This window comes from Tenrec ecaudatus, chromosome 1, assembly GCF_050624435.1.
Source record: "Tenrec ecaudatus isolate mTenEca1 chromosome 1, mTenEca1.hap1, whole genome shotgun sequence".
Classification (NCBI taxonomy): domain Eukaryota; kingdom Metazoa; phylum Chordata; class Mammalia; order Afrosoricida; family Tenrecidae; genus Tenrec; species Tenrec ecaudatus.
Genome location: NC_134530.1, coordinates 98,173,095 through 98,192,850, shown reverse-complemented (window position 1 = coordinate 98,192,850; position 19,756 = coordinate 98,173,095). Strand labels below are relative to the sequence as shown.

The following is a 19,756-nucleotide window of genomic DNA, read 5'->3' as shown; positions in this document are numbered from 1 at the left end:
ATAAAGCCTTCTGAGCTTTTGAGAGCTAGGTGTAGTATCAATAAGAGTTGTTTTAAGGAATTTTTTCAAGGGTAATATGGTAAGCAGAAAATGTGGTTCCTTTATAGAGAGAAGCTGGGCAGATTCATATGATGTCTATGAACATGGTGCACACGGTGAGAATACAGAAGATCAGTGAGAACGTTTTGTAATTCAAGAAATGGTTTTCAGAAGGAGTAGAGGAGGCCATGACAGAAATCGGTACATTGTACCTGTGGAAGGTGAGCGTATTGTCACTTACTGTAGCTTTACTCTGTGATAAGAACTGTGCTTGGAGCTATACAAAAATATCTGTTTTCATCTCATTTCATCTGTCTAAGAATACCTCTGAAAGACTGTAACTATTATCTAGGGTTTTAATGATAAATTCAGCAAGGCTCACAAAGGCTAAGTCCTTTCCCAGGTCACATAATTGGTATCAAGGTGGAGACAAGATGGCAGCGTGACTTTAGAGTCCTTGCTACGAGACTGTGCTTTGTCATATACACCCAGAGGAGCCGTCGCTAAGTCACATAAGCAAGGGGGGATATTTTGAATGTTTGAGGGAAGCAAGGCCACATTCTCTGTCAAAACCTCTGAACCACTAGTGTGACGAGGTTCTCAGTTTCAACATTAGCTCTTATCACATTTCGTTTACTGGTCTGCTGTCGTTGTGACGCTGGTGTCGGTGGTTGCTATGATATGAAAGCAGGAACCACGTGGAAATCAATGTGAGACAACAATTTGTGTTGTGGAACCCAACAGGATGTAAACATTTGAGAAAACGGTTAGTTTCAATAGGTGCACAGCTCTCAATAAGTCGCTGTGGTTATGGTGAAATGAAAACACATCTTTCAATTTATACATGGTTTTCAAACAACTGCAAACTAAGGCATATGTCTTTAGTAAGTGATTTGGCTAATGCAGTTGAGTGGTGTCTAGGGCCATTGCGATGAATTTGTTGTGACGCTTAGTGAGTTGATTCTGACTATAGCATCCCTAGAGGGATTCTGTGACTGCAATCTTTACAGAAGTCGATCCCTACGTCTTTCTCTCCTGGAGCAGCTGGGGAGTTTGAACCACTGACCTTGTTCAATGCGGAGCACTTAACTGCTATCTCCCGAAGCTCCCTTTGAGACACGAAGGGCCCCCAGACACCGCGAAAGTTTAGAAAGCTCTAGTGTTTTCATTTTAAGTAGAACATTAGTCACGTTAGCACCTTCCCTTCCTCAATTCCTCATTCCACCATATTCTTCACTTTCATTTTTTTATCTTTACTCATAATAGTATATTAACACATCATTGCACATTAATGTATTCATACACATGATATGAATGTATTAGCTCGAGGTAAGGATTATTTCGCTTTATTGGCCACATGTAAACCATTAAGGGCACGCATGGTTGGATGCAGGGGCGATAAAATATGGAGCGGTAAAGCAGCCAAGTAAGCATTCATTCAACAAAAAATGAGAGCAACTGATTTGCATCAATTAACTTCTTAGTGATTGACAGAAGGACACGCTCTGTCAAGTGGATTCTGACTTGCCGTGACCCTCCAGAACATAGTACAACCGCCCCATCGGGTCCCCAGACTGCGATCTTTGCAGAAACGATGGCCACGCCTTTCTACCAAGGACTCAGTGAGGGGTTCAAACTGCCGACCTCCTGATTAACCACCGACTTCCTAATCACTGTGCCAGTAGGCCTCTTAAACATTAACTGTAAAGTATATGTGCACGTGGTACGGATATATCTGCTTCGTCGTAAGTGTTGGTATAGTCTTTGATTGTTGTAGTGTCCTCAGGGATAAAAGAAGTCTACTGTAACCGACTTGACAGGTTGACAATGACTGCTTAGTCCTCCTTTTCCTTACGGCATTGTCTTCTCCATCACGCAAAAAAGTAAGTGATCATATTTTATATACTGTGCTTGCTAATGATTTCATGTGGGTTAGGCTTAGGTTGATGTGGCTGGGGTATAAATGTTTGAGGACTACACAGAAAAGAACGTCGTTCTCGGTAAAGTAGAAGGGCTGCAAAAGAGAGCAAGCCCTTGACAAGATGGACGGACACAGAGGCTACAAGGGGACCACACATAACATGTGGGAGAACAGCACAGAACAAGGTAGCATTTCCTTCCGTTCCATGTAGGGTCACTGTAAGTCAGACCTGACTTGACGGCACGTAACAACAATGACGCACCTGACAACAACAACAATGCACACATTTTATATTTCTCCCCATTCTCTCACAGTGCTTATCACAGTGCTAAACTTACAGTTTGTTTAATACATGCAATCCATTGATGGTTTATAATGCAGATTTGTAAAAGAGCTTTGCCAATCTGGATTTTGGAAAAGGGGGAATATGAACTCCTGGAATACTTGTACCAATTGTGTTTCTAATGAAGATAAAGGTGGCAGAAAACAAAAAAAGGTGGCGATCAAATCAGCTGAAGAGTTGATGAGATAGGATAGAGATGGCATAGATGTAGTTGAATTCTTTTCAGACCGTACAAATCAATAAGGAAAGATTTTTCACTTAGTGTAAAATAAAGGAATCAAGTTTCATCTGACTAGAATCCACAAAACTAAATTTCAGTTTTAGTTCCTTTTTGCTATCAATAGTATTCTCTATAAAATTTGGTATACAAATACAAAAGTTAAAAAAAATTTACTCTGCATATTGTTAGGAGTTTTCCAGAGATTTAGGTAATAAAAAAGCTTCACTTAGTCACATAATAAAAGCTTGGGGAAGCCAAAAAAAGCTCACTAAAATGGAAAACACTCACTGGCAGGCCTCGCTGGAGGAAAGCATTCCTTGTCTGTGTAGTGTTACCTTTGGGGCTACGGTAATGATTTTCAGTCAATGGAATGTCATTTTTTTTGGTTATTTATCAAATGGAACTCTTGAAGCTTGAAAGAGTGAAGCTCTTATTTATATTCTAGGAAAAATGTACTTATTATCAAGGAAGTTCTATTTTGGTGGGAAAAAAGTAGTACGATGGCATTTAGTAATTCCAAAAAATCCAAACCACACTGCAATTACCAATAACCTTGAAATACCTCCACTGTAATCTCCTTTGGGGCTACCGGCCACTTGTGTTCATATTTTTCTTTCACAGTTTGCTCCGTGTTAGCAGTTGGATTTGAATTCTCAACACGCACTCCATGGCTTGGCTTACCCACCAGAGTTTGAACAGATTTTACCATATTCTTTAAGTCCTCTGGGTAAGGAGTTGGATATCGTTTTAGGTTTATTTCAACCTAGAAGTTTGTAAAGAGAAATTTAACATAAAGATACTTCAGCAAGCACGTTCACAAACGAGTCTGTTTTATGCGCAGCAGTAGAACCAAATGCAATATAGTGAGTGTTGAGCTTCCTGAGAGCCTGCCATAGAGTAGAACACAGTGTGTTCAGAGTCTCCCCACCCTTGTACGTTGCACATGACCTACACTGCAGGTGGCTGACACTGCAGTGGGTCTCGGGAATTTACATGTGCTCAGGAACGAGTGTCATCATGCTGCTCTCAGTTGCCTTCCTACTTTAGAGGCTGTTCCTCTCTCTTTAGTGTTTGTAAGTGACAGTTTGGGTCTTTAGATTCTCTTTGAAGTATTAATGCAGGTGATGGGGGAAGACCCCAAAGATTTAGAAGTAGAATTGTCTTGTATAAAAAATTGAGAAATAGGCAACATCTGCTTCTCCAACATGTTAGCCCTGGTAATTAGCATGGTGCATCAAAAGGTAGAGTAGCGATCTTGTTCATACCTAAGAAAAACCATTTCAGGGGTCACTTTTCTAGTTCATTTTTATCCTAGTAAAGTAACATGCTGTTTTGGCAACGATCTACACTAACAAGAAACGAATATTTAAGAGCATTTTCAAAGGCCCTGGCAGATAAACATACATTATGTATCTGAATATTTACTCAGATAATTATTTTGAATCTTAAATTCAGTTTTGTGTCATCCATCTGACATAGAGGAACACATACTAAGGGCTGTTTTGAACAGTTAATTTGGGGAAGGAGTTAGTTATAGGCTATCCTATAATCAGAGTACTCATAGTATATTTAATGTGGAAAAAACACAGATTGTTTTATACTGATTAAAAGAGGATGGAAAAAAATTAAGAGCATAGTTACTTGGCCCAGCTTGTGCCAACAATCATGCCTTTAATATCTGAGGAGAATCAACTTCACAAAATGGGATGGTCTATGTGAGTGTGGCATTGTGAGTGTTGTGTGGGCACAGGTGTGTCTGTGAGTCGGAGGAGAGAAGGCAGTAGAGACTGAAGAGGAGAGAGAGAGTAAGATAGGGAGAGGCACACACGTGCCCTCCCCCCCGCCCACCATGCACTTCAATGGATGTGAGAGACCACGGCAGTGGGATCGAACTGAGCACCTGACTGTGAAACCAAACAACTTTGCTCATCTGCAGTTTCTACAAATGTACCAACTGTTTTATTCTTAGTAGTTATCCTCCCTGTGGCCCATTTTCCTTATTTGTCAAGTTCTGAGATTGGCCTTCACTAGATGATGTGTAACATTTTTCTAAGTGATAAAAATAAAGAATTACTTCCCCAATAAATATTTGGAAAGATGAATGACCAGATAGTTTGGTTGCATTAAGTGTAGTTTTGTTTTTTTCCATGTAGTTTAATCACTTTAATACTTACTAGATAAATAATAGAATGAACAGCTTATAGAAATAAAACTTCAAAAGTTTAATCCAAGAAAAAGTGAGACTTTCATATTACTACAAAAAAGTGAATACGTTAGATTTTCAGGAAATAATTATAAATGATTAGTATGTAATATAAATATATCTCATGGTATTTATGATATAATACAGAAAAATGAGTGATATCCATGGTAGATATAATCCACTGGGATGCATGTGTTGGTTATCTGCTATTTAAGTTGGTATTTGAAATTTAAGCTCAAATTAAACTGAGTTTTAAAATTTGTGTCATTGACATTGTTTTAAAATGTTTGATATCAAAAGACTAGAAGCAAAGAGACAATAATTATATTTTATAAAATATAAATTTCTGAATGATAAACCTAACATGCTAATGAAGATATTTTTTCAAAATAAACAATATATAAATGGAAAATAATTTGCAAATAATAAAATGGATTAAAATTCTATGCACCTTAAAAAACATTCCTCACCACTAAAATATCCTTCTTGATTGAATGAAAGGCAAGAGAAAAAAGAAACAGTGAAGTGTTTTTTCCTTAATTGAATTAAACACTTCACTGTGAATGTAACTTTTTTTTTATAGATACGAGGTCCCATCTCACATCTTTAGATGACTGTTTATGGAGGACCATGGAACTGTTATTTTCTGGGTATTTTACAGCAAGTTCATGTGATATTTTGGTCATAGCAATAGATTACATTTGGGCACTGTATATCTGTAAACATATTTAAATATAGAAGTATAGGTGAATTAATTATCAAACTAATGAAGTTTACACTTTAAGGTCTCATTCCTTCTTAAGCCCCAATGAGCGGCTCTACTTACGTACTGTACGGTTGTTTTACATTCTTTTCCTTAAAGAAACCCTGCTCTCCCACCTTCTGTAAACTTGGAGGCTCATAAAAATTTTTTTCCTCCTAGAAAACAAGCTTCTTGCTTCCCACTGACTTGTACATTCATAGACTTTACTGGACTTGGAGTCACGCAGGATCCTCAACGAGCTCTTACTGAGGATGGAGTAGGAACGGCAGTTTCAGTCTGCCGTTCATCGTTCATTGGTGCTGTCCGGGCTGGCCGACACACAGCACCTAACATTCCTAACGGCTCCCAATCACTAATCAGTCTGCGGTTTCTTCTCAAGTAAAATACAAATGATAATCTCTCCCACATACTGAGGTTAATTTAGAAATAAAAAAAATTGGAAATGTGAAAATACTTTGGAAACATTTAAGTTTGTTGAACAGATTGGAGTCTATTTTTTATCAGACTGGTTATTTTAAAATCTGTATTCCTTTGGCAATCTAGATGCCACTACATGTGACCATTCTAAATGTAACTGTCTGGATTCCCCTGCAACCCTCAATTTTATGCAATGATAATTATCATGTATTCAGCATCGACCACGAGCTGAGCACTATGCTTCATTTCAATTTCACAAGACAATGTAGCAACGATTTTGTTCCCCTTTCGTAGAAAGAAAACTGAGATTTGGAGAGTACAAGTTACTTGCTCCGTGGGTCACTGTAGTTGTGCCAACATTTGAACCCAGCTCTTTCTGATCTCAAGGCTGATGAGTCATAGGTGTTAGCTCAGAATCGTTCTCTGTGAGCGGTGCAGTACGTATTGTTTGCTTCTGTGCGAGGAATACTTCAGTCTAAGGTGAGTCTTTGGCAGTTAAATATTAAGTGAATTTCAATCAGAACAAAGCTAAGAGTAATATTATAACTTCTTTCTAAATAAAACTGCAGTGATTTATCATTCCATTGTGACTTTTAGCTCCGTGAAAGCATATTTTATCTCCCTTTACAGACTCTGGCACTTTGCTACTTTCAGCTCAGTGTGTCATGCTTCAGACATGAATAAACATGGTTCAAACCTAGCCATATTCAAAGTCATGTGATTCTTAAATATGAAAGCAGTTTCTCTAGACTTCTAAGTCAATAGGTTAGATAAAATGCTCTCATTATAATGGAGTTGAAAAATATATAAATTAGATAGCATAAACATAGTTGGGAAATTTATCCAACGATAAGTATATGCTTATCAAGTGTTATGTTGTTATCACTCACCATACAGTATTTGCTCATTTCACATATAAATTTTATCAAAATCGGTAAAAAACACTTACTAAAATATTCTTCTAATTTTGGGAAACAAGTATTTCACAACATTCCACATTTCTCAGATCTAAATAAAGTGTAGTAAATGCAAATAGCAGCTGCAAGATGTTGGAAGACCTCCCCCCTCCCATAATTTAGCAATGGAAATGGAATTACTTCAAATGGGTAGCAAAGGCATTTAGAAATGACATGTAGAGTTCACACAGAACTGTGGGTTTCTTCTATAATGATTAAATTGTTAAATGATTTGATTGGAAATTCCAGTAAGAGAAATAATTTAATTGTTTTGATTGTTAAGTGTCATTTCATTCAAGGCATTAACTGAGGATTTTTGCAAAGGAAATCTGTTTTAGTTTTAAGAAAATGCATTCTCAACTTGCCTTATATTGTAGAAAGAATATAAGGCACAGAATAAGAATCCAGTCTATCTAGTCCATTACATGTTTATGGTCAAATTGAAAAAAAAAAAGTCTTTTTCCACACCCCATTAAGAGTTATCTCTCTTCCCATCTCCTTCCCTCCGCCCCCTGGTAAACTCTTAAAATAGCCAGCCCACTGAGATAATGAAACTCTATTAGGCATAACTCCCAAGCCAATCTTCTCTTATAGGAATTCTCTTCATCTGTGTCTTCAACTTTAGGGAAAATTGATATTTTTTAAACAGAGGATCATCGTTGTGTTCAAAGTTCACTCTTGGAAAATCTCAATTCAAATCACATGCTATTTTAAGAATTAAGTTTTCATTATGTACTTCTGGGCCAGAATTGATGGCACACACAAAAAAACATAATACATGTTTTGGAGGGATATGGGGGAGGGATATGGGGGAGGAGGGGGGGAGGAACATTTAAGATTGCATCAATGATGTCATCAACATTCTGCCTGACTATTGGGATTCCCACACTTTAAAGAAGAAAAATCACCCAAAATAAAGCCGTAAATATAAATGAAGCATCTAACTGAAGAGCCATGCCAAGTATCCCACCGATAGGCACCTCCCTCTTTAATTCTCTAACCCCTTGCCAACGCCAATGGAAAAACATTAAATTGGGATCCAACTGGCAATTGGAAGGTTTATATGTGGATCAGCATTTCTTACCCCAAATCATGCAGAACAGACCCCGTAAATCACTATTCTAATTTGCCTCTGTAAAGGGGATTCTCCTACCCCAGACACCTAGGCCTACCTGTCTGCCACTTAGAGAGGGAAGAGTGGTAGATTGCGCTGCAACTGGCAAGGGAGCACACATGCTCCTCTCCTGCTGGAGGCCACTTATACAGCCCCATGCCACTTGTGGGTCATTCTGGGGGACTGGCATGTCTTGGATCTGCTGATCACACCTGGCCCATGGTGTGCAGCAATCGCCAGACAGTCTGGCAGGTTGGAGAGTTATCCCACGCTGGCCCCTTTCCCAGGGGGCTTGGCAGGAGTGATCCTGTGGGAGAAGGAATCTCCATTTTCTGGGAGAAAGAGGAGCACTGTAGCAACACTTTCACTTTATCATTTTTCTACTCTGGATTTTTTTTTCACTCTGGGTAATGCATTTAAAACAACCATAGAAAATCAGTTTTAACTCGATGCAATAAAGCAGTACCAATATCATGTGAAACTAATGGGTCACAATTTCGTCACACAATGCAGCATTCAGACTACACTCAACACACCATGTAAGTAGGGCATTATACTCTAGTCCATTTGAAAGTTGATGGCATAGGCCAATGTTCCTTTTAAAGTTTTATGTAAAGTAAATTTAATATACATGTAATGAACTAGAAAATTGTGATAAACTTAATGTAAGATTTCAATGCATTCCATTCATCATGTGTCCATGATAATTTATTTAGAAGGTTGTTTGTGTTCTAATTTGTCCAATAGCCAATGGCATTGGAAATATTCAAATTAGTCAAAGCCAAGTAGTTCAGGATTTTGGAAACATGTTTCACCAAAGGAAAACAAAAAATAAATAGAGAAACACCCGCTAAAGTATAATGAACCTACTGCTACCCTAACAAACCTGATTACATAACACACAAACAGGGCTTCTAAATAACTCTTTGCATTTACTATATTTTATGCTGTCATTGACACATATATCAGAGCACATAAAATAGAACTTTCTTGAATCCCTAAGGTATTTATTTTAGGAAGAAGCATGAAAATTTTGACAATTTTTAATGTCTATAAATGAATCAGAGTCTAATGCAGAATGCATCAGTTTTGAATTTAACACATGAAATACTGCCAAAAGAAGAACTGAAATACCAGAGTTTCAAAATTTAGCCTTTTTATAGGACTTTACAAGTAAAATAGTGTTGTTATTTATCTAGAATCACATTCTTTAACCCAAATTTATAACAAAGCAGTCATTCTGGATTTGAGAATCCATTTAGGGGTCTCCTTATGACAAGGCTGGACCTTGTTAGGAAGGTTCCCATTGCTTCCTAAAGTTCTAGACTATGTTGGTTTAAGAAATTATGTTTAGAAAATGTGGGAAGGAGAGATCAAGGAAGAAAATCACAGCACACTATCTAGGTTGATTAAAGTGATACATACAAAATTACTCATTTAATTAATTAGTAAGAAGGAAAATTGTTAGTACATATATCTTACTTTAAGAAAATAAGTGAGAGATTCAAGATGTCTTGATGATAACCTGAAAATTTAAGGCTGAGAAAATCTATCAATTCTGATGGTATTTTAAAATTTAAACAATGGAATAATATATATTTCAAAATGAAATGTTGTTACTTGATTTAGATTAATCCCAGCAAAGAGCTTCAACAAATCTGATTTGGTTGAGATGAAAAAAAATGAAGTTATTTTCCCAAGAAAAATCACCTGCCAAAAGGCATTCAGTTTCTTTAAAATTTGTTTTCCTTTCATTTAGCAAGCTCTTAAACTTTTTTCAAATATCCCAGGGATATTAAGACCCTTCATTTATTTTAAAGCCAATGTAATATATAAATCCGCTGGCCCTTTCATAACTTTGTATGTTGGCCTTACACGGTCTTTGTGATTTTCTTGCTTGGTGATTTAAAGAAAGTCATTTCACTGTTCCAAAGATACACAGGGAACTGGGTGTCCATCACCTAGATTTTGTTTTTGTCTCTAGCTGTCTCTCAGCTTGAATCTCTCAGGTTGTTTTTCTGAGGGAGCGGTGGCAGAGCAAATCTGCTGAGTTTGGACAACATTAATTTCATTCTGAAGCACACGAATGCTTCCGAAGGTACCAGCTTCCTGTAATCAAAAGCCCCACCACGAGACTGGAACAGGTATCTGAGCTTCAACAGAGCCCACTTGACTTGTCTCAAACTCTGTTGGAATAACAGCAATGTACCAACACAGGGGGTGGGGTGGGGGGAAGACAAGAAAAAGAGAAGAAAAAGCCCAAACAAAGGCCAAAAATTTCACCTTAACTTTCCCAGCATTTTCATCCTCTTCCTTTTTCTCTTCAAATTCAAAGGCCACAGTCATGCGTTGCTGTCTCTGCTCCTCCCACAGTGTAGGGTTAAAGCTGTCACTGTCTGACTGGAAATCTACAGTTAGATTCCAAAGTATTATTGCTTTTTTTTACAGAGTGTTATTAATAGAGTATTAATACACTATGCAAAAAATGGTGATGGGTACTATAAATGCAAAAATGAAAAATGAAAGAAAGAGAGAGAGAGGACAAGGAAGGAATAAAGATATAGTGGGATAGGGACCATTTTAAATTAAAAAATGTACAGCCTGGACTTCCCATAGGATGTGATCATAATCACCACCACAAGAGCTGGGCTTGAGAACATTATGTCTCTCCATCTTCACACAGCACTAATCGCACCCCCTCTACTCACGAGGAAACTAGCTCAGCTCAAAGAGACTTGCTCAAGAATTTTCAGCCCTCTTCACGGAGCCTCGGGCAGTGCTCTCTTTCCTGTCTGCGTCCTGCAGCATCCACGCTCATTATCACTAACTTCCCCAGGGGTGGTTCATGAAAGCCACTATTACAGTAAGGGACTCATTTTTAGGGGGGTAGGTGGAGAGAGATTATTGAGAGGAGCTTGCTTTTACTTTGACAATGGGTCAAATTAGTACTTAGCCTTAAAATTTCAATGACTGCAAATATGTCTTCCATTAATATGTAATTGCTTATTCATTTTAATTTATATAAAAATGTTGGCTCATGTAAGGATCCCATGAAAATGCAATAAAAGTTCTTGGATTCTCTCATCCCACTGCTACGGAGTCCATTCTGAGCCATAGCGACCCCCCAGGGCAGAGTGGAACTGCCCCAGGGGGGTTTCTGAGATTGTACTTTTTTGGGAGTAGAAAACCTCATGTTTCAAACTGCTGAACTTGTGCTTGGCAGCTCAACGCATAATATGCTATTCCATCAGGGCTTAGTGAAAACTCAATTATTTTCTGAAGGATGACTTTGATCTTATAATTCCTGATTGGTTGCAAGCGATTCTGACAATTCTCTGATGACACTCCTGACAGAAGAGCCACAGGATCATGTACTTAAAGTTTGAGAAAACTTTTGTTACTGACTCTTACTTCCTCAAAGGAAAAAAGAAATAGGCAACTCTTTAATATCATACTTTATCTTATTAGATAAACGTCCATCCTGGGGGCAAAAACTAGGATTTAATCTGTAAAATTGGATCTCAGAAACAACCAGTGACTGTGAACACATTTCATTTTCCCTTAGATCCCTTTGAAAGAAAATATATTTATAGCCTAGCGATGTTAAGATGGAAATATGAATATAGCTTCATAAATAAAAATATAACCCCTACTTAAACTTTTTCTTCTACAAATTGGATTTTATTTCATAAATTTAAAAAACATTATCTTTCCTTTTTTTACTTTATAAGTCAAATTTTGAAAGTATGCTTAAATATCCCAAAATGATTCACTTACATTTGAAAGTCAAAAAACAAAATAATTAATTATAATTACCTTTGATTATAAGAAATACATAAGCAAAACGATTTACTCTCAAGATTGATATCATTCAGTATATAAACCAGTTCAAACTTAGTTGCCATTGTACTGTTTCTACCTCGTGGCAACCCCATCCCTGTGTATCACGGTAGAACTAGAGAGCTGGGTCCATAAGGGGCCCATCTTCCTGCCCACACCCTGCCTGCTCGCCTTGGTTGGCGTCTCAGAAGTAGTTCACCAGGTCTTTCTACCATCAAACCTTCAACTTTTCAGTTAGCAGCTGAGCATATTAACCACTTGTGTCACCTGGAGCCACAAGTCTTCCAGACAAAACAGCAAACCGGTTGTGGTCATTTCAGTTAGTAGCTGAACATTTAACCGTTTAAACCACCCAAGGACTCTCGTTCAAGTCTAGGAGAGCTCAGCATGGAAAATATTTTGATGCCTGAAGTCATTGGATTAAACAACTCTTAAATTGTGTTGGAGAAATTAGAGCATGAGAAATAAACCAGCCGAAGAGCTGTGCACTCTAAGCTCATTCAGCAAACCCAGGACCGCATTTCCTTACAATTCTGCGAGAGAAGTTGTCGCATTTGTTTTCACGTAAGATATGAAGATTCGGAAGATTAAAAGGACTCTTACTAAAATAGGATCTTTTGAAAGAAAGGAAAGATTCATTCTATTTAGAATACCCGCCCCCCCCCCATGATTCTGTGTGTCATGTAATTATCTGCACTGCCCGCATGCCAGTTCTCCTGAGCAGCAATGAGGACAAGAAGAATCCTTAGTCATGATAGGTATAGAAAAAACGTCTACCGAGAATTTACCTTCATCACCACGAGGTTGCTGAGGGAACATATAGTTAGTCAGTACTCTCTGTTTGGTTTCTGGATGGGCCTCCGTTTGCAAAGGGATAAGGGCTTTGGACTGGAAACAAAGAGCATCTAAGTTAGAGCGAGCGGACAGCACGGCAAGGACATTTGTTCCATATAAGATCACACGCAATAGTCTGGCTTCAGCAACTGAATGAACAACTCAAAGGAAAGAAAGATAAGATATAAGGAAGTATCACACGATGTGTGCAAACCAGAACCCGTGTAACGTGGAAAACTGCCAGAGAAAGAAAACTCAAGTATTTTTCATTCAAAGGAGTGATCAAACAGGGAAAGGACGGCAGCCTGTCAAAGACAGAACACGTATGAAACATCAAATTCTGGCTCTCATAGGTTTCACTGTATATCTATTATAAAATAAGCCTATTGTTGAGGAACATTTTCAAATTTCAAAGTTTTCATAAGGAGATGTTTTTCTTCTAAGGCATTCTTAGCCACATTTACCAAAACTCGTATTTCTTGATTGAGAAACGCCAATTTCAATCCTGAAAGAGGTAAACATGCGATAAATGGTTTCAATGGAATAAGCTTTTGGTATGGTCATGTATGCTTGTTTATTCTTATGAAGCATTTCCAAAGACAAAGAAATTTGCTATCAAATCCACGCTATGCAAGGGCATCTACGAATTTCTTAAGGCTAAAGCCGAAGCTTTTGTTTTAGAAGACTCTTTGCAATTTGAATGGGAGACTTCTTGTATTCAGTAGATCACAGTATAGTTACCTATTGGTCATATTTCATCCTATATTAATCATTTGATTTCAGAAATAGTATTTTAAAGGTGCTTTTGAACTATGATGTTATGTCCTAGAAAATTATTATGTTGCTTAATGTCTTCAGCAATCTGTTATCCTATGACACTTCTTAATAGGCATGAGCATAAAGGCTATTTGGGAGGCCAATACCCTGAGATGGAATCAGAAATACATTAAGCCACAGCCCTAAATAAAGCTATGTGATGCACTCCCTGTTCAGCCCATTCTCCCACAGAGTAATAAATCCTGATAGGATGGGATTTCTTTTTCACAAGGCTGTAGAATAGATTGTTTCATTGGCGTGGTTTGCATTGACTTCAATGTAATTTATCATGAGCTATTGATGCTCACAAAAATCTATAGGTTATGGATAAGATTTGATATGAAAGATAATTTTTTACTCAATAGATGGAAGCACGATAATGATGGTAAGAATACATACTTTATCCTTACATTTATATTTTACTTCTCCCACCTAGATATTATCTCCTTTATTGTGGTGGTGGGGAATACACATAGAGAAAGATACACTAATTCAATATTTTCTACACATACGGTTTAGTGAGATTGAAAATATTTGAGTTATACAAAACCACTATGACCAGTCTTTTCTCGGTGTTCCTCCCTAATTCACATAAACTCACTGCCCTCAAAGGTAGCTGTCACGTTGCTGTGGTTGTCAATTGGACCTCTTTAAAGAGCATCATCCTCAGGGCAGACCTCCTTTTCTCTCTCTCTCTCTCTTTTTTAAAGCTAGATAAGGCAAAGCATTCTTCTATTTTAAAATGATGCAGGGGATATTTTTGGTTTCATGTTTAAAGGTTCTTTCAAGGCAATAGTTCTAAGGGTTTTTTCACCTTCCATAACTCCAGAAAGTCTAGTGTTCAGGAGAATTTGGAATTCTGTACTGCATTTTCCCCTTTTGATAATCATTCCACCATGGAATCTTAGATCAAAACGTTCACCAATAGGCACTGGGCACCATCAACTTGTTCTGGTATCATGGCAAAAGAGGCAGTTGTTTATGAAGACAATTAGCCATACTTCATATCATCCTTCCATTGCTGACTCCACTTACTCGGTGGCTCCATGTCAATAGAGACCAGTTAGTGCGCTCTGGGTAACTTCTTACAAATTTTATCTTCCCAAGCACCATACAGCAAATGAGGAGTAGTAGTGAACTGGGATGCACCATGAAACCTGAACTCCAACCAAGGAACTAAAGCCTATGAGGTGTTTGGTTGTATATAAGTAGCCTTAGCAGTAGCTTCTCTTTTTGTGTGTGCTATTTTTGTAAAAAGAAATATCACACACCTTATGTCATTTCAGTTTTATAACAACCGTACAACTCATTGATAGCAGTGAATAATAATCAGCTGTGCCACCTTACTTTTAATAAGGTAATTTTTTTCTACATTGTTATCATTTCTCCACCCCTCTCCTTGCCCTGTGTTACCATCTCACATTTCTCATTGGGTAGAGTATATCTTAAATTTTTCACAAAAGTAGCCAATTAATTAATCAGAATTGCTTCTTTTGTGATTAGATAATTCAATTATAGAAGCTGAGTTGACAAAGGGTTGTTTTCATTTGGTTTTCAGTATTTTGAATAGGTGTTTCAAAAACCTAGAATTATAAGAAAAGTCAGAGAGGAACAATAAAGGATGTTAAAATTATCCATCACCAATTTTGCTGATGGCAAATCAGATAGAGTTAACGGCTTTATGTTATTTTCTAGTTAATGAGATGATTCATTAACATTCGATTACTGGCTCAATTATAGGCTACGTTTCATGAGCTAAAAATGATCAAACTATGCTCATGTAAAAGAACAATTGTTAAAAGAAATATATACAACTTTTGAGTAACGTTTTAGAATTAAATTGATTGTAATTAAGGCATGAGGTAAAAAGGACCCTGAATGATACTATTAATTCCTTCTTAGGGGAATTATGGTCATAATAATGTATTCTTACCTTCAAAACTATAATTAAAGTATCTTCTCTAAGGACATCTACTTACCACTTACAGCTAAAAAGTTATAAAGATGATTACTTTGTGTATGAAAGTTCTAAGAACGAAGCACCATTCGAGTATTTAAAGAGTGGGGATTGTGATAATTTTTTGTGTACAGTAATGAAATACACACTTGAAGTGTTCCTTCAAGATTTTTCTCTCAATGGAGAAGGCATTGTACATAATATGCAGCAGTCGTCAAAGGTGTCTATTGCAGTTAGCTTTGTAATTCAACGTCTTAGCAATTGCTCTTGAAAAATAAGTGAAACAAACTCGAATCTTAAAAGTTCTTACTTGATTGTCAGAAAGCCACAAAGCAGCAAGCTCTTTAAGTTTGGTGAATGAGAAAGGTAAATTCTTCAACCTGCCGAAACAAGAGAACTTTTAGAGCATGGATAAATTCATACTTAAAAACCATTTAAAATTACTCTAACATGTTGATTTCAGCTTTTATCCAATACACAGACAGATTTTTCAAAAATGACAATCCTTTAGCTCTCAAATGCTGTCCATTATATCAAATATTTGAACCAAATCAGTATCATGCCTTGCCATAGCTTTAAAGATCTAACCTTAACAACCCTTCCAAATGCGTCACCTGCTACTCTTTCTTTCTCTGACTCAGTTCCCACAGATGCACTGACCTAAACCCCCAAACCAACCATGCTCACTGCCAAAGGGTTGATCTTAATTCATAGCAAGACTATATGACAGAGTAGAACTTGAGCCGACAGCCTTTCTTCTCAGAAGTTCTTTTATTGTAATCACCCATTTGCAGATAGCAGTCCTAAAGTCCACGGGCTATCCCCAAGAGGAGGATAAATGAACCTTTTCCTCCTGCCTAGAATTTGCTTTCTCCTATACTTCATTTAGTTAAATATTGGTGTATTGTTAGGCACCATCGGCTTACTTCCAACCAGTCACTCTATGTAAAACAGAAGAGAACACTGCGGGGACCATTCTCACATTTTTTTTGTTTGTTTTTTTTTTCATTCTCACATTTTTTGGTAAGGTTTGAACCCATTGACAAATCCAGTCTCTCAGTTCATCTTGCTGAAGGTCTTCCTCTTTTTCCAAAATACTGATGTCCTTCTCTAGAAACCAAGTCCCTTCTGATGGGACGTTCCAAAGCATTTTTTAAGGAGCATTCTGGCCGTACTTCTAAAACAGATTCGTTCATTCTTCTGAAAGCCAAAGTTATATAAATGGTCGTTGCCAGCATCAGAATTCAACGTCATCGCTTCTTTTCCTGGTTTCTGTAATCTTTGCGCAGTTTTCTCATGCAATGGCAGTGATGGAAAATATCGTGCTCTGGTTCAAGCACACCTTAGTTTACAGAGGGACCTCTTTGCTCTTCGATCGTTGAAGGAGCTCTTTTGCAGCAGATTTTCCCAGTACAGCATACCATTTGATTTCTTGACGGTTGCTTCCGTGGACACTGACTATGGAGCTAAGTAAAATGGAATCATTTACAGCTTCAAGGTTGTTTATTTCTAAAGTTGTGAGCATTTTTGTTTTTTTTTTATGTTGAAGTAGAATCCATATTGAAAGCTGTAGTCTTTGATCTTTAGCAATAAGTAGCTTCAAGTCCCCTTGGATGTCAAAATCAACGTTGCATCATCTGTAAACCCTAGGCTATTCAGAAGCCTTCCTCCTATGTTCTTCTTCATATCACCTAACTTTTCAGAGTCCTTGCTCAGAATACAGATTTAATAAGTATGGTGAAAGTATACAGCTTTAACACACGCTTCTTGATTTAAAACCATGCAATATCTTGTTGCTCTGTTCCAAGACTGCCTTTGGGTTTACATAAAGATTTCACGAGAGCACAGTTAAGTGGTCTGGAATTCACATTTATTTTGCAATGCTATCCATCAATTTTTTGATCCATAAAATTTTTGGTTAAAGGTCTTTGCATAATCAACAAAACACAGGTAAATATCTTACTGGTATTCAAAAGACCTCTTTAAAATATTGAAGAGCAAAGATGTAACTTTAGTGAATTATTTATTTATATTATTTATTATAATTATATTATTTATTCATCTCTTCTGCTCAATTTTTGATTGGATTGTATTTTTTCCAATTGAGATATTTCAGTTTTTTAAAATATTTTCTAGATTAGCCTTTTATCCAATAGATCACTTCTGTGTTAGGCTGGTTGACAAGAGCAACAAAACCAGTGACAGTAATATATGTGTGAAAAGAGCTTTATATGAAGAAGCAATTGTATATCAGGAGCACATCCCAGCCCAGTCCAACTCAAGTCCAATATCAGTCCATAAGTCCCTATTCAGACTCATGAAGCCACAGCCAATGATGCAGAGTGCAGGAACATCACATGCTGGTGAGTGCAAAATCCTGGGGATCCAATGGAGATGTGATGGATACATCTCTAGGGCTCTGGCACCAAACAGGGTCAGGCCCCAGGTAGGTGAAGCCCACCAGGAGATGGGAGGCTCCAGGGTCCTCCTTATGAGAAGGCCACGCCCACAGAAGTCACCATCAGGCTGTGACCTGATTGACAGGCTAACCTCCACCCCTACACTTTTGAATATCTTTCCATTGACATGAAATTATGTAACTACCACCGCTTCCAACTTCTTTTTCTCAATCTATGGGTTTTCTTTTAACTCTTGATGAAGTCTTTTGAAATACACAAATGTGGTATATTTAGGAGCTCTTAGTCCTCTGTTTTGTCTTCTGTAGCGTGGGTTGATTTTCAGTATGTATTTATCCCTTGTGTTAGAGCCCATTAGTCTGTCCAAATGCTTGATGCTCTTAATATCATCCCATAAACCATCAGTTTAGGCCATCAGTCTCCATATGTCAAATCTGTTCTTGGGATGGTATCTGAATTCAAGTGGCTTGTACCCAGGTCATACTGTGGCTTTCGTGGGTTTGTTTTAATTTTCTTCAGCTTCAACCAGAACCTACACGTGAGCAACTTTTGGTTCACCGCACAGTTAGCCCCTGTCCTTGTGTCGTGGATGATCTTGAGACTCCCCACAATCTTCACAGATGGAGACGATTTGATTCCTGTTTACTCCATCTGGCAAAGCGTAATTGCTATGTTGTTATTCCCAATGAAGAAGTCATTGACCCTACAAAATTCCATCATGAAATTTTCAGCTTCATTTCATCAGTAAGGCCATGTTCTTTAATTAGAGCATTCCTCCTTGCTTCCAACTTTTGCATTCCAACTGCCACTAATTATCAATGCATCCTGATTGCATTTTTGATTGATTACAGCCTGAAGCAGTTGGTAGAATTCTTCATTTTTTTTTCATCACCAGCTTCAGTGTGAAAATGTGACTAATAATTGTCTTAAGCGGACTTCCTTGTGGGCATAGATAACGTCCTGTGGCAGGCAGCATTGTTCGTCAAGCTAGATCTTGAAGTGTTCTTTTTGAGGATGTATGTGATGCCCTTCCTTTTGAATAGGTCATTCCCACATCAGAAATCACATGATTATTGGACTCAAAATGATGGTTTACACTAGTTCATTTCAATTCACTAATGCCTAGGCTACTGATCTTTATGCACTTGATTTAATTTTAACAACTTCCACTTTTCCTAAATTCATGTGTTGCGCATTCCCTGTTCCAATTATTGATGAATGCTTGAAATAGTTTCTTCTCATTCTGAATCATGCCTCATCAGCACGATTCCACCCATGTCATTATGCCTGGTCAATTCTGTGTTGAGGGGCAGCTCTTCCCTCCTTGTGTAGTGAGTGGCTTCCAATTTGAAGGGTTCATGTGCTGACACCATATCAGGCAAGGCTCTGGTCACAACATTTCCAGAAGTAAATTGCCTACTGCTTCTTCCCAGTTTGTTCTTTGTCTGGATGCACCACTGAAACCTCTTCACCATGACTCATCTAATGGAATTTTAAATACTGATGACGTGGCTTCTAAGATCACAGCAACATGGAAGCTACTACAGTAGATAAAACTGATACAAGAGTCATTAATGAGTTGAAATTGGCTACTAGTGGCCATTTTGAATCACATTATATATCATGGCAAGACTGACAAATTGAGGAGGAATAGACTCTTTGTCATAGTGTAAAGGAGCATTCCAGGAACTATCCTGAAGCACAACGCTGTCAGTGATACTATAATATCCATACGTCTCCCAGGAAGACCAGTTAATATGACTAATATTCACATTTATTCACGAATCAGCCACTTACACCAAAGGAATCGAAGAGTTTTACCAAGTTGTATAGTCTATTGGCTAAATACTACATAATATTTTTTTCCTCTCTCAGTTTAATGTTAATTTCTCAGAGGTGTTTCATGACTCTCTTTT

At 37.6% G+C, this 19,756-nt stretch overlaps 1 protein-coding gene across 2 annotated transcripts in view; it reads right to left on the bottom strand.

The window, feature by feature from the left end:
* The window catches only part of LRRC7 (leucine rich repeat containing 7), a 480,765-nt gene that overhangs the window by 97,515 nt on the left and 363,494 nt on the right, over positions 1–19,756 (bottom strand). For both annotated transcript variants that reach the window (XM_075540042.1, XM_075540036.1), the window contains exons 13-17: positions 15,734–15,803; positions 12,605–12,704; positions 10,260–10,384; positions 8,035–8,283; positions 3,086–3,286 (exon numbers count right to left, since the gene is read on the bottom strand). In XM_075540042.1, coding sequence (XP_075396157.1) covers positions 3,086–3,286; positions 8,035–8,283; positions 10,260–10,384; positions 12,605–12,704; positions 15,734–15,803 — 745 coding nt within the window. The remainder of the gene's footprint in view (positions 1–3,085; positions 3,287–8,034; positions 8,284–10,259; positions 10,385–12,604; positions 12,705–15,733; positions 15,804–19,756) is intronic.